At 37.8% G+C, this 15,067-nt stretch overlaps 1 protein-coding gene across 7 annotated transcripts in view; it reads left to right on the forward strand.

The window, feature by feature from the left end:
• Positions 1 to 14,607, forward strand: part of DROSHA (drosha ribonuclease III) — a 72,051-nt gene extending 57,444 nt beyond the window's left edge. For 6 of the 7 annotated variants that reach the window (NM_001396361.1, NM_001396360.1, NM_001396363.1 and 3 more), the window contains 7 exons: positions 379 to 484; positions 3,747 to 3,888; positions 4,885 to 4,967; positions 5,085 to 5,188; positions 7,170 to 7,262; positions 8,087 to 8,133; positions 11,585 to 14,607. In NM_001396361.1, coding sequence (NP_001383290.1) covers positions 379 to 484; positions 3,747 to 3,888; positions 4,885 to 4,967; positions 5,085 to 5,188; positions 7,170 to 7,262; positions 8,087 to 8,133; positions 11,585 to 11,715 — 706 coding nt within the window. In that variant the 3' untranslated portion in view covers positions 11,716 to 14,607. The remainder of the gene's footprint in view (positions 1 to 378; positions 485 to 3,746; positions 3,889 to 4,884; positions 4,968 to 5,084; positions 5,189 to 7,169; positions 7,263 to 8,086; positions 8,134 to 11,584) is intronic. The other variant, XM_046924421.1, reaches the window with a different exon arrangement.
• The last annotated feature ends 460 nt before the right edge of the window (positions 14,608 to 15,067 follow it).

Raw genomic sequence — 15,067 nt, forward strand, 5'->3', positions numbered from 1 at the left:
ATTTCTTAGGAAGGGACATATGTTTTTCTCTACTGAAGTCATTGCATTCATCGATTTTCTTACTTATAAGAAGTTACGGTTAGAGACTTCATTCCATCACACACCTGATGTCAGCGGCTGTCCTAGACCTGTGATCTAATAATTGCATTTATCCATAGCTACCCTGATCTGCTTTCTAACTCAAAGTCAGTGTTATAACAGTTTCTGTTGTTTTCATCTCACCAGTGTTAACATTGGAAATTTGTCTTAAACGTGTTTAAAAACAAGTAAGGCTCGCTTTCAGATCATTCTTTATTTTAATTTGTATATGCATGCTGCTTTTGTTTTTTCCTCCCTGAGTACTTATTGATTTTGCTGCATTGATGTCTCATTTTTCAGAGGCCACAATCAGAGGATGGAATTCCTGGGTGACTCCATAATGCAGTTGGTAGCCACAGAGTATTTATTCATACATTTCCCCGATCATCATGAAGGGCACTTAACGGTGAGACTGCCATCAATCATGCTCTCTGGGAAAGCAAGTGTGGGATGGAGACTGAAATTATGGAAGTGGCAAGTGAATTATTCTAGATTTGATTAATAAAAGAAGCCCCAGCAACCACTGCTCTTAATAAGACTTGGTTAATTTTAAGTCATGAGTTGTGCAGTGAGTAGGAAATGGTGATTTATGAGCTCAGCGCAGTAATTTTTGTTGTCTATGGAATGGATCAATGATTTTAAGGATGTCAGTTATAAAATTGAGGGATAAGATTAGGTCGTACTTAAAGACATGTTTAAAATCATTTATTTAAATGCACACATTACATAAGGGGTTTTTTTTTTAATTTTCCATTGAACCTGCAACAAGGTAGCAGGGTTACCTTTCCAGACAAGAAATTCTTACAATCTTTTTTACTCTGTTTCACTTATTGCTTTTAGTATGGATCCCCCATAGTAAATTTGGGATTTAGTTTTAGTGTTACAGTAATATACACTACTGTAAATATAGGGTTGTGTAAGTAGATTTTTCTCCTGATTAACTGAATCCTTTAGTACTGCAGCTCATATTAAGCACTGTGAGAAGATAATGCTCTCCTTAGTCTTTCTCAATTTTTCTTTGTTTTCAAGTCGTGATGAGATTAAAACATTGATGCATGTGTTATGGATAGATGTCAAGTTCTCTAGTTAAAATTAGGAGTAACATTTTAGATGTCTTTGCTACTGTAAGTGGTTTTTTGAGATCAATAAAGAGATGGTGATGCTAAATCTCTGACAGATAGTTTATTTTTGAAGAAAACACTGCTTAGCTGTTTTCAAGAAGCAGAAAGTACGTGTGCTCTCATTTTCATTTTTCCTTACCATTTCTTAACTTTCATTTACATTTGTATGAATTGTTCTGCACTGTTCAGGAGAAGGAGTTGATAAAGCCTGATCTTTTGATGTAAAAATTAAAAAGGAAAGAAGCTTGTCATTAATTTTTCACAGAGGAAACAAAAACATATGGCAGAAATCCAGATTTGCTGTTTTTTTCCTTTGTAGGTGACTTTTAAGGATGTAGGCATCAGTGTTGTTATAGTAAGATAAATCTTTCAAGAATTGCTTGGCAGGAAGGACATAGTGTTGCTGTTAATGGGTGTAAATACTTGAACAGCGATCAGAATGTCTCTGTGTTGCTAAATTTAATGATAAGTGAATTGGCAGGTAGAACAAGCTGCACATTGCCCAAGGTTTAGGGAAAACTACAAAGAGTAGAATGAATGGTGAAAATACATAACAATACAGAGAGGTGGGCAGTGCCTAGGAAAAAAATTTTGTGGATTTGTACAGTAGAAAACTAAATAGTCTTTGAAAGCTTTTTAAGTATGAGGACAAATGAAATGAGGCTTGTGAAGTAAGAGCGTAGACAAATGATGTGGGACCTGAAGAGAAACAGCAAACGTGGGGTTCCTTTCTCCTGGGGAAATTTGAAGTAATGAAACATCAGATGGATGGTGTCTGTAGTGTTGAAGACGATGTCAGTAAAGGATGGGAAGATTCTGCTTGACTGGCTATGCAGTGTCTTTCTGATGTGCAGTGATTACTTGTGAAGAAAAGTCATAATTGACATTATATAAGAAAAAGGAAGGAGATTGTAATCTTACATATGTATTTTGAGGCAGCTAAATGGTGTGTCAAAAAAAACCAACAGAATTTTGTTGAGTATTGGAAGCTGCTTCTCCAGCACTGTTTGTGGGTAGTAGTGCAACTGGCTCTTGTCATCTCTAATTCTCTGTGTAGTGTGGATGTGATTCTTTTATGATAGTACTAATAATGGATTTGAGTCGTGTTGAAGTAAATATTCTGCCAGTGAAGCAAAAGAAAATGTGATTCTCTCATTGCAAGAAACTGATAATTGTCACTTGATTTTTTGTTGTGCTTCTTTCTCGTAGGTTGCATACTGTAGTTAGGATTTGGTTGGGAAGAACACTGTTTGTTTGTCTTAAGGACATAAAAAGGAATGATTTTGGAAAGGAACAAACAGAAGATGCGTTTTAGCACGGGTTAGGAAGAAAGGTATTAATCCTTTCTGCAGTCTGCCTAGTTTATGATGATCAGTTTGTGAGTATCTGCTTCATACATCATTGCCAAACAAATTATGAACATACTGTTCTTTATTTATCTCTTGTCAGAGATGAAGTATCAAGTGCAGTGAATAAATCTTTATTTTCATAAGCTCAGTTGACATTCTGGAGCCAGGTAGAATATAACTCGGATCTAATAAGCTGTTCAAATGTGATATGGAAGACAAAGAGGTAAAAATGTTGTATGCAGCTTCAGGACTCTAGATTATATATAAGCAGTGGAAAGGAGAGATGTGCTTCTCAGAGAATCCCATATTTATTATATGACACTATCTAATTAAAAATAAATCAATAAATAAAGCTCATCTTTATTAGGCATTCAGAAAATTGAATGGAAACCTGAAAGTCCAAAATTCTCCTTTCAGCTGTCTGAGATTTTATCTTTGACAGATTTCTGTTCATTTAAGCAATCTGCCTAAAGTCGGAGGTAAGCACTTCAGAGACTCTGCTAGAGAACCAGATATCCTAGGCATTGTCACACATTGAGAATGTTAGAGCCTGATCTGCATGGGGATGCATTAGTTCAGCTATGCTGCCTTCAGTAGAACAGTGTAGTAGTGCAAATGGGCTATCCAGATAAACATTTACTTCTCTGTCCAAATGAATGGAGCATCTTTCTCACCTGCTGGTTCTGAAACTAGACTGTTTTGCTTCAGTATGTATTTGTTTCAACTACTACCCATTTCATATTTGTTGGACACTTGGGACTGTGCTGTGTTCTCTAGAATGTTGTGTGTTTATACTTCGTGTGGGATAAAGTTTATATGACTTCGTGTACTACTTACGGTAGAAAAATGCAGAAAGTATGGGACTGATGAAGAGATGGTATGTGAACGCAAAGAAACTCCCAAGCCAGCATTTTAAATGTAAGACTTGTCTGTAGAAGAAACACGTTTTGAGATAAAAAGAATTAAAATCTGATGAGAAGTGAAACGTAAGGGAAAAATCAGCAGTAGAAAGAATGAGGATGTGGAGAAGTGTGTGTGTGTCTACCTAAATAATTTAGGATCTGCTGAAACAAACACCAATAGACTGGGAAGTAAGAGGCAGGAAGAATAAAAACGAGTAATTTCCCTCAGCTCTCGCTACCTTTTATATTTTGGCATTGCTAATTGTTACCATTGGCTGGAATTCTTTCTATTGCAGCTGTTGAGAAGCTCTCTGGTGAACAACAGGACTCAGGCCAAAGTGGCAGAAGAGCTGGGAATGCAAGAGTTTGCCATCACTAATGACAAGACCAAAAGACCCGTAGCTCTTCGAACTAAAACTCTGGCAGATCTCTTGGAATGTGAGTCAGTGTGGTTTTATAGCAGTTTAGTACTTATGGAACTTTATTTTTTTTCCTTGAGGCTTATTTAAGGAAGCCATCCAGAAATCTTACAAATCGCTATTAAAAAGGAATATTCAGATTTTCTAATCAGTTATGCCTGTATCTCTGCTTACCACGTTTTTATACACCAACCTAAATTTTTGAAGTCTATATGTGAGCATACGAGGGAGGTATAACTGCAGATACAAAACTGTAGTCTTAGAAGTGATGACCATGGTGGTAATGATGCCTGGATCAGAAGAATGTCTTAAAAGTTAAAACTTGCCACTGAGTCAAGCTGTTTTAACAGTAGTTTCAATGTTTGTGATATGTTCTTGTTGCTATCAGAAGGTAAAGTAATGCCATCGGCCACGAGTATTTCTGTAGTTCATTTAACTACATTTTACGAGATATTTCAAAATGATCATTCTCTTAGAAGGAAAGCTACATGGAAATTAAATGCTTTTTTGTCCATTTATGAAAGTAAGTGCTAAGTTATTTCCAGGGAAAGTGGAAATAGTGATAAATAGTGTGCAAAGAAAGTTAATCTGTATCTTGTGTGCTTTGATACATTTGTGAGCCATTCAAGCTCCTTGGCTTTTGCCAAATCCTCTTAGCAAATGGAAATTGCACACAAGCAGAAGTGATTTATATCTAAAACTTCTTTTATGGTACCTAGTAGTGATTTATTAGTAAGTAGCCATGGTCAGCTGGTTAAATGTGAGATTAGGAGCTGAGTGTTGTTTCTTACTCTTTAAGTGACTGAGTGGATTTGAGTAAGTCATTTAATCTCTTGGTCAACTTTGTTTTTTCCTGTGTATGCAAGATAATAATCCCCTCATCAGATTGCTGCTGTGAAACATAATTGAATGTGGCTTTAGAGTACTCAGAGAGATGCTTGTTTCTAAAAGTGCAAGCCATTAACATTCTCCTTGGATGAATGACAGTGCCTATTTTTTTTCTCCTTTCCCCCAGCCTTTATTGCTGCCCTGTACATTGATAAAGATTTGGAATATGTTCACACTTTCATGAATGTATGCTTTTTTCCACGACTAAAGGTAAGACCAGTCAGTTTCCTCCTTGGCTATCACTACTGTGTTTTAACAAGTTATCGTATTTTGGACTCCTACCACATTCTCTCAACTGCAAAAACATTTTTTGTGAACTTCTTATAGGAATTCATTTTAAATCAAGATTGGAATGACCCTAAATCTCAGCTTCAGCAGTGCTGCTTGACTCTCAGGACAGAAGGAAAGGAGCCAGACATTCCTCTTTACAAGTAAGAACCAGTGTCTTACAGATACTAACTCCTTATCAATCTTTATTTTATAAGGAGGAAGATGGTATCGATCATCCTATGTTATAGCTTAGTTTTACTCTGCTTATCCAAGCCCTCCAGTCTCTGTCTGAAGATAGAAAATGTTGAACTATTGGTTTCCCAGCTTTAGATGTCTTAAACCATGACAGAATTAGTAAATTATTTTAACTTTTACAGGTTCAGGGGAAAAGGTTTTGCATGATGGACAGATGGAATATTTCATTGGCATAATTCTGTATTTTTTTATTTCTTCAATGTAAGGAATTTGGATATGAAGACAAATAGGATGCAGGTATCTTGGCAGTAAGAGTATGAAGTTTCTCTTCATCCCTGCAGAAACACAATAAATGCTTTATTACATATTCTGCTTGTAGGCCACAGAGTCAGATGCATTTGAAGGGCAGGAAAGATCCTGGACGTTTTCGGTGTGCAATTTACCCTGTATCTGTCTTCCTGTATAGTAACAGAAAAGAGCTCAGGGCAATGAATTTCAGCTGGGACACCTCAGTTAGATACCTTATTCTGGATGAGATGGATTGCCCTTCTCTTTCAGTTTTGAAATAGATAATAGCTGCTTTGGTGACAATAATAAAATTTAAGAAATGTATGCATCGTTCACATCTACTCAATTATGTAGGAATGTGTGCAATATTAGCCCCCAAAAGAAGAGTTAAAGGCTAAAAAAGTTCAAGATTTTTGCTGTTGGGATTATTTTATCAAAAATCCATGAAGAATGAAATTCTGAGTGCATTTATCACATTTACTGAAGTAAAGTTCTCAATGAATTGTAGCAATTCAGTTAGTGAGAAACAATACTCTTCAGACTTAGGATCATTTCAACACTGTAACTGATGCTTTGCAAACATCACTTCTCAGTGTCACGATGTGAGGGCTTACACCTTCATCTTGAGCGAGGGAGATGAATACAAAAGATGTGATTCCTGATTCTCGTAAAACCCACTGAGTATGAAGTACCAAATGTTTGTTTTGTTTTTGCTATGACAATAAATTGATTTCTGTCTTACAGCTTAGAGCTAGTAATACGCTGTTATCTTCCTATTATCTTGTTAAATTCTTTCTCTTGTTGTTTTGTGTTTCGGTGCAGTTAGTGCTGCACCCCAGTCAGCCACACTGGGGTGACTTTTATTTGGTCATGTTTATTGTTACACAGCACACAGAGTACTATAGTTAGATGCTTAAAAAATTGATGTGAAATTGTTGCTTCTTCCAAAAAGAAACAAGGTAATGGACAGAACTCAAGCTGACAGCAGGGAGAGATTTGGGACAGAAGGAAGAGACAGCAGAAGAAGCAAATTCATTGTATGTCTGGGGAATTATCTTTTTCCCCTGTAGGTGGTTGTTGATGCATGTCCTAGACATTCCTAGTTCAAAAGGAAAGCTTGTTTTGTGACAGAAACTCAAACTTTTCAAAGCTGATGGAAAAGTACTGTGACAGTTCATGGTGTACTGAGGTACCATGTCCTGTATTAAGTCCTCGCTGGATGAACAACTCTGTCATTGAAATTATAGAGCGCACAGTCATATTGGTGTGTTTATTTGCAATTGCACAAATTCATGTAATTTAAGTTATTTTATTCCAAGTGTATTCAGTGTTTCAGCACTTTGTGCATAGTATGCATTTTTTCCTATAGGTGAAAGTTTTTAATTTTTACAGAGTGCTCCTGACTAAACATTGAAAAATAAGTACATTTGATATGAATGAGATGCATTTTATGTAAATTACTTCTTTGTTGCACACGTGCCATATGGGTGATCTGTGGGTTAATGTAGTTTATAAAGCCATCCTTCAACTCTTGCTTCATACTATCCATTAGTTCCACTAAATGTATCTACTGGCCTGAAAGCTTGGTGATGTATGTGCCACTGACAGATTCTGCTTTTTAGTACTTCCTGCCTGAATAAATCATGTCTCTCATTTCAGGACTCTGCAGACAGTGGGACCATCTCATGCCAGGACGTACACTGTAGCTGTTTATTTCAAAGGGGAAAGAATAGGATGTGGTAAAGGCCCAAGGTATACTGGAAAAAAAAAATTAATCTCATGTTGTTAAAGTTTATCTGACTGTGACAGTGTCCAAAACAACCCACCATGATGAAGATAGGTAATAATCTGTTTAGCCTTAGAGATTAAAGCTATGGAGCATTCCTTGGGTCATTCTGAGTTTCTGCCTCAGGAATACCTGAAGAGCTCGATGTTGGTATACTTCTGGATCTTAAACTTCATTTTTTGATCAACTTAAGAACAAGGTGACCAGCAATAATCTCCTATTTGTGGCTCTCAGACTGGAAACTGCAGAAGGGAGTGCTGGAAATAACAACTTCACCTTTGGCTTTACTGCTAGATTATTGTTCAGCTTAGGCTGGCAAAGTTGGGGCGCAAGATTCTGAATTTTCATCAGATGTTATCACTTTTTAGGTATTTTGGAATGACTTCTAAAATTGCAAAGTTTTCAACCACACACAAAAAATACATCATCTTATTCTGTGCTGCCAAAACTGGTGGTGTTTTGAAAGCCAAAGATATTTTTATAGAGTTCAGACCTCTGACTTTGTTCCTTTTTTTCTCACAGCTCAAAATTTTCAGCAAAGGATAAAGTAGAATATTTTGTTAGCATTATTGATCTAAGTTTTAAAATGTTCTGTTGGAGCTGTAGTGCTGTTGCTCCCATAATTATAGAAAGGGACTCTGGAAATTTCTGGCTATCCCAGATAGCCAGAACTTTGGTTATCCCAAGAGTTTTGTAATAAAACTCTGTCTTGTAATAACTTTATTAGATACTTCAGTTTATTGCGTACAAGTTAAATCATATTTAACATGTTTTTGTTTGGCTTTCACAGTATTCAACAAGCAGAAATGGGAGCTGCAATGGATGCACTTGAAAAATGTAAGATATTTAATCAACAAAAAAAATTACTTTTAGTTTGGACTTTAGTGTAAGGTTCAGGCTTTGTGTGGGAGCAAAATCAAACACAGAAGGTACTGAATACTTGCAAATTCTGAGTAACAGGCTTACTTATTAGCACTTGTAAGCAATTTTATAAAAGCCTATAGGTATCATTCATCATTTCAAAGAGAGTTGATATGTTACAGCAAATGTATCATGAAGGAAACCATGTGTGGTAGTCTCATTTAGATTTTATTCCATGCTTAAAAATGCAGTGGGATAAACCTGCTTAGTCTGACAGTGAGGCTATCTATCTCATATTGTAATTCAGAGGAAGAGGAAAATTAATTTTAAATTGCCAATTTGATCACATATTTTACAGTAGATAGGTTAAAATCTAACAGACAGGTCCCCATCCAATGTAAGTTGATACTTTTCTGTTAACAACAGCTTATATCAGCTGAAGGTACAGTGATCCTTGCCTGCATCTTTCAAAATTATGCAAAGGAATGCCAGCATGGGAGCAGTTGCAATGAAATCTGAAGTGAAAGAAGTGAGCATATGCAGACATCTTATATGAAAACAAGTTTCTTGAGTTAAAATGCCAGGTGTGTCGGTATTGCAAACAAATAGATGACGTCTGTTCTGTGCAGCAGAAGAAGCTCTCTATGTGGAAAGGCTAAATTTACGATTGATTGAAATATCTGCAGTTCCCCAAATGCCAAAGGTTTTTAATCTATTATGTCTGCATGTGGAAATTGCAGGACTTAAACTTTCAGGAGACAATGAATCCCTGTCATTCCAGGGATTTCAGACTTTTTTCATATCCACCTGCTAGGCATAGACATCTCACCCCCAGTAAATCTGACAAGGAGAAGATGCAATTTCTCCAGCAAATAACTGCAGAATCTTCCTGAAGTTTTCTTTGTGTTTTCTTGCGTTGCCTCTCAAAGAGCTGCGAACTTCATCCCCTATTTTAGTGTAAGACTTCTCCCTGTTCTTTTCTGATGTATGTTTTTGTTTGCCTACCACAGAATAATCTAGGTAGAGGGGACCCCTAGAGGTCTCTATTCCATCTACTCCTCAGAGCAAGCTCTACTGTGAAGTTTGATCATACTTCTCAGGTCAGATTTTGAGTCTTTTTAAGAGAGAGACTCTATGGGGCCCTACAGGCATCTTTTCTGGTATGAAGATTTATGGAGAGGTTTCAGGTTTCTGTTTTGTTTTAAGGGATATGTATGTAGTTAATTAGAAGTAAAATTCATTTTTGTGTACCTGTTTAAACATAGGTTGCTCTGAAGTTAATGCCTTCTATTTATTTCCATGGAAACTACAAAGGTCACAACAACACTATTTGATAGAGCAAATTCTCAGCTACAACACACTATTTTTCAGCCAGTCACCAACATCAGCTATGCGTTTTTGCCAGCGATGAATTGGAGTCTGCATGCTATGCTCTTAAACATCAGTGGAGGTGATCCGCTGTTGCCACTACTGAAACACACCACCCACTGCCTCACTGTGCTCGCATCTACTATTTTGTCATCATAAATGTTTGGCAAGCTTCAGTGAATGCCAGTGGGTGCCACTGTTTCTGCATGTGAGAAATCAGTGATGCACCATTGCTTTGGATGCACTTCCATGTCAGATGCTATTCTGCCCAACTGCCCCTCTGCTGCCCTCTGTTATGTGGCAACAAAATGTAACGGAATATTGGTGGGAAATTTCAGCTTCTACTGCCACACAATCAACATCCGCCTCTGACCTTGTGGGCCAACAAAAGAAAATAGGAGGCGTTACTTTTGGAGCAGGGCTCGTATATCTGATAGTTGTGATATGTTTATTACATAGATTTATTTCTCTACATCATAAATGGGTTATAAATGAAACAGGTTGCTACCGAGCTGAGTTCTGCAGGTTCTTAAAGAATCACGTTACAGGCACAGCGCTGGAAATACAATTTCTGTTTTTATGGTGCATACGAGCAACAAAATCTCCCAGAACTCCATTAAATGAAGTACTGAAGTTTTAAATACAACAACAATTTAAAAACAATTTACTTTTGTTTAGGTAGTTTTATATTTTAAATAAATATAGCCTTCTATACCCAAGTTGTGAATAACTGATGAGTAAGCTTTGTATTCCTGTAGTATTACTTAAAAATACCAGCCCATTTCACCAGCCCGTAAAATGCAGTAGTAGAAAGTCATTCTGCTCTACCACAAACTCCTACAAATTAAATGGCTTCTGCACTGTGTTCTCCCTTTGAAAAAATAACTTTACTGCCTGGGACACAGAAAGAAGAGGGAAACTCTCCTGGGGAAAAGCCCACCCTGAACCTAGATCTCTCTTGGTGCCTAGGGACTCCTCCCTGAGCAGCCTCAGCTAAATTCTCTTGTGTCAGCTAGCTAGTGAGGAAGACATTTGCCAAGGCATTTCCCAGACTTGGTTATGGCTTTAAAGGTCAGTGCAGCAGCCTTTTGCGTTTATCTCAGACACGGGTAGCCAGCACTGATCCCGGAGCTCAGCTGCTGTATGACCCTGGCAGGATTTGCTGCCAGTCACAGGCTTCCACCTCTTGCTTTCAGGCTGGCTGGAGACAGAGGTCCAGGCAGTACTCTGCAGAACAGACACTGATGAATGTCATCACCCACATGAGGCAGAAATGCCATTTTCTGCCAGGTGTGCACTAAATGGAAAGCAGTTCTGATCAATCACACAAGCTGATTTTACAGCCTTCGTTCTCACTCACGTACCTGTGTATCAGCCCAGTGGCAAATCTCTGAAATCAGAAGTATCTTCCTCCCTAGCTTTCTCTCCAACACCTTAGCTGTGTCTAGTCTGTTTTAGCCAGTCTTCACCCATCCATGCCCCTGGACTGCACTAAGCCTGTGTACTGGCACATAGCTAAGCACTAATTTTTTCAAGAACAGATTTTACTGCAATCTATTCCGCTTCGCTATTACTTTTCCATTAGGAACCTTGCCATAATGTGGGGCATCTACTGAATTCCTCATGGTCTAAAGGAATAATAAAGGGAATGCCTGTGCAATGCTTAGAAACAGTGGCTCATACTTTTTGGAGTAAGAACAAGGCAAAAAACCTTACAGCCTTGACAGTAGAATCGCATTCATATTTCAAAATTGACCACCTGTTGCTAAGGGAACTGAATGTAAAATCTAAGTAACACCTGGCCGTGTTGCTAGACTAGAGTCTTATGTTTTGTTTTTCTGAGAGTATTAGATTTGTCAGTGTTTTGGTGCAGGAGAAACGTGGAAATCATAAAGAAACCAGTCTTATGACAACCTTTGTTTCTATAGATTATTAGAAATGAGTAAAAATGGTGATAATATTATTCATCTCACCCTGATCTCATGAAAGCTCAAAAAAATGAAACTTTCCCTGTGTTATCAGTTTGTTTATTAATGTAAAATATTTTTTCTTGTGTCAGATAACTTTCCCCAGATGGCCCATCAGAAACGGTTCATTGAACGGAAGTACAGACAAGAGTTGAAAGAAATGAGGTGGGAAAGAGAGCATCAAGAGAGAGAAACAGATGAGACTGAAGAAGCAAGGAAATAAAAGGAGGGCACGGAAGCAGTGGCATATTTACTTACCTAATAACTCTGACTGTGGCCTATGGAGACCTAACCTAGTTTTTTGCAGATGATGAATGAGGAGTGCCTGTTGATATCAAATAGAAAATCATAATCCTTACTTTGAAGTGTGTATATAGTGTTTCTTTAGTTTGGTTTTAAGAATCAGGTTTTTTTTCTTCTGGTAAGATTTGTTTTTAAATATTAATTTTTATGAAAAGTTGTGGGATTATTTTTATTCTTTTTGCTATTATGTATGAAATAATAAAGTATTAATTTCAAAAGTCTGTAGGAGAAGAAGCTATTTAGCAAGTCTCCTGTGTTGCAGTCTTGTGTCAATTATTGCATGAACTTAATTGTGGAGGAAGGAAATGTGGTGACATACACCATCAGCAGAGAAATTAAGTATGTACCCAACTCCACTTTCGAAGGTAAATGTAATTTTAGACTCTCTAAACCACAACCATAAACTTCTCGTTCTTTTACATAGATTGCTACAGTAATCTAAGCCAAAGAGATGTTCGCTTTTGTTCTAAACATTTTTGAACTGTCTGTTCCACACCCGCACAGCGGCATAGATGTGTGAAAGGTGTTCTTTCAAGTCAGTGTTGTGAAAGCTTTGGTGGGGGGGGGGGGGGGGGGGGGGAGAAGAAAATAAGGTAATCTTGAAGTGAAAGAATACCAAGTTTGTTTTTTGTGGAGAATGTACAGAATTTACACGTACAAGGTTAGTTTTGTTCTCACCTTACTGCTTTATTGAATTGGTTTCTAAGAGTAGGGCAGAATTTGTACAAGAAATGTAGTTCTAGTTCATAGGTGGTGTATGGTTTTAAGACCAGAACAACTGGGTCTGCTGACCTGCCTCTATGTCATCCGCTTTCTCAGTTTTGAAGTCTGAAGCTTGTGTAAGATGTTTTTTTTTTTAAGGAAGGCTTTGCATGGTCCCAATTAATGGAACAGCCACTATGTCTACTGATGCTTTTCCAACCAACTATTGCCTTCATAGTGGGCGTTTGTGTTTCTATTTTTAATTTGCCCGCTTCACGCCATTCATTTCTGTTCTGCTGATTTGTGAGCTAAAAGAGTCACCTAGCACCTGTTGTGTAGTCAAGTCATCTCTGCATCTTCCTTTCAAGGAAAAAAAAGATTGAATTTGAGCACTGCATTTTCTACCTTTTTCAGATTTTTTTTTTTTTTTTTTTTTGGCAATTCACTTAGGCGCCTTACCTGGTGTGAATAACAAATGTATTTGATAAGGCAGCCTGGCAGATTCTTGAGCGTGGATGCATGAATGTGGCCCAGAGGATTCATGTTGGGGTTCTGAAAAAAAATCCCTTTTGCCCAAATTGCCATGCTACTCTGGGCAGTGTTTTCTAGCAGTAGTTTTCAGTGCTAATTCTTCATTTGTCTGAAGTGCCTTTCTATAGGTGTGCGATAGGGATCACTGAAAGCACTTAATTGCAGGGGACAAAGCAGACACGAGTGTAGCTGAAAAGATCAGACTACTGAAATGTCTTCCCAAAGTTTCACTTCTGAGCTAATCAGTGTGCTTCTTTGTGAGCACAATTTTTTGTATGCATGCAATGTGAGGTGCGCTTAAGTGTTTTTAAAACTTGACCCCACAGCACTGCCTCACTTCTTCCAGCTTGTATGATTGTATTTTCTTAATGGATTGGTGCTTTAAATCCATTTCAGAGGACCGGAGAAAAAAACATTCAGTAATTTAGAGAGTGATAATAAACCATTAAAACATAAAGGAAGGGATAATAACAACAGCAAGATAAAGGCAAGGAGCTGCTCTCTGCTGGATGCTGCTGTTCTTTGACTTTTTAGAAGTGATTGCAGCTCCTTATCTCTTCAATTTGTAAATAAAAAGCTGAAATGTCTCTGAACAGCTGCAGACTTAGAAAGCAAGAAGCAACAACTCCTCTGCCCCTAAGTCCTGTATTTTGATTTCTTCTGTAGAATTGCCCCTCTGCTTCTAGCAGTAAGTTGAAGTGGTGCGTTGGTGGAAGGTTATGAGTAATTGTGTGTATTGTTGCTTTCTCTTAACAGAGGCCAGATTCAAGTGTTTGACAAATAGAAGGTGCACCTTCATTTTTGTGTGGTTGCTTTGCTAATTTCATCATGTCTCATATCACCAGTGGAAGTGTCAGTTTGTACTTAAACATCACTTGTGTTCTTCCTATACATCGTTCCTTACATTTTCCCTATACGTTTCATTTCTCAGCTGTAAGAAGTCTGTTTCCTTGGTCTACATCAAAGCTGTAGTGATCTTTCTGACTAAAAAGTGGCTGTGAGCATGTTTGGTAATATGAGGAGATACACAGAATACTTACAGCAAACACAGTCCACGTAACACAGAAATGAGGTGAAGTTTAACTTAAATTTTGGAAAAAATGATTACCGAGCTCAGGTGGATCAACAGCACTGTTGTATATAACTGGACTACTTCCCTTCCTTTTTGGACATGTGGATATGTCTCTGGATTCTTGATAAGAGGGAAGTTCCTTTCTGTTTGCTCCAGAGCTTGATCTGTTCTGACCTAGAGGTGCCAGTGCAAACTCCCTTGACTTGTTTTGGATGCCAGTAGGTGCCTGAAGAACAAGACTGAGGTTTGTGTGGATCCAGCAGGTCCTGTGAAATAATGGCTTTATCATTATTTTTAAATATGCATAACGTCCAGATGATTGAATAATGATACAAACAAAACAGGTAATTTGATTAGGAATATCAGTTGAAATTGCCTAAAATTTGCCGTTCTTTGCAGAGCTGAAGTTCACTTTGTGATATTTCAGTTTCAGTAAGACGCTGAAAGAGCCTTCATTTCTAAGACTGTTGTAAACATTGCTGCTAATAAAATTTTCCAGAAGAGACTTCAGGCATGGTTGTTACTTGCTAAAACAATTTGGAAAGATCAAAAGGCGAGTCCTGATCATCTGTCTTCCTACTTCAAAGACGATTCGATTATACAGGCTGCGTATTTAAATGAAGTGATTCACTTGCGAAAAGTTTGTTCAGTGGGAGTTTATAAAGCCTGTCAGAGCTTAGGGAGTTGATCATCTACATAGCATTTTATCTTTGGCGGAGATAGGATTGTGATAAAAAGATGGTATCGTGATAAAAATTTCTGAGACTCATATGCCCCACCCTGCATTTTTCTCACCCTGCCCCTTACAGGTTTTCTGTTTGGCATACAGCATTTGAAACAGTTTTGCATAGGTGGGTGATGCTAAATCAGAAGGTGGTCCTGTTTTGTCCTGTCGAAGCATTGTCTAAGCCATAGTGAAAACGTTCAGTTGAAGATACCGCTGCCCTCTGTTCCCTGCAGGCCTCGG

This window comes from Gallus gallus, chromosome 2 (genome assembly GCF_016699485.2).
Source record: "Gallus gallus isolate bGalGal1 chromosome 2, bGalGal1.mat.broiler.GRCg7b, whole genome shotgun sequence".
NCBI classification, from domain to species: Eukaryota; Metazoa; Chordata; class Aves; order Galliformes; family Phasianidae; genus Gallus; species Gallus gallus.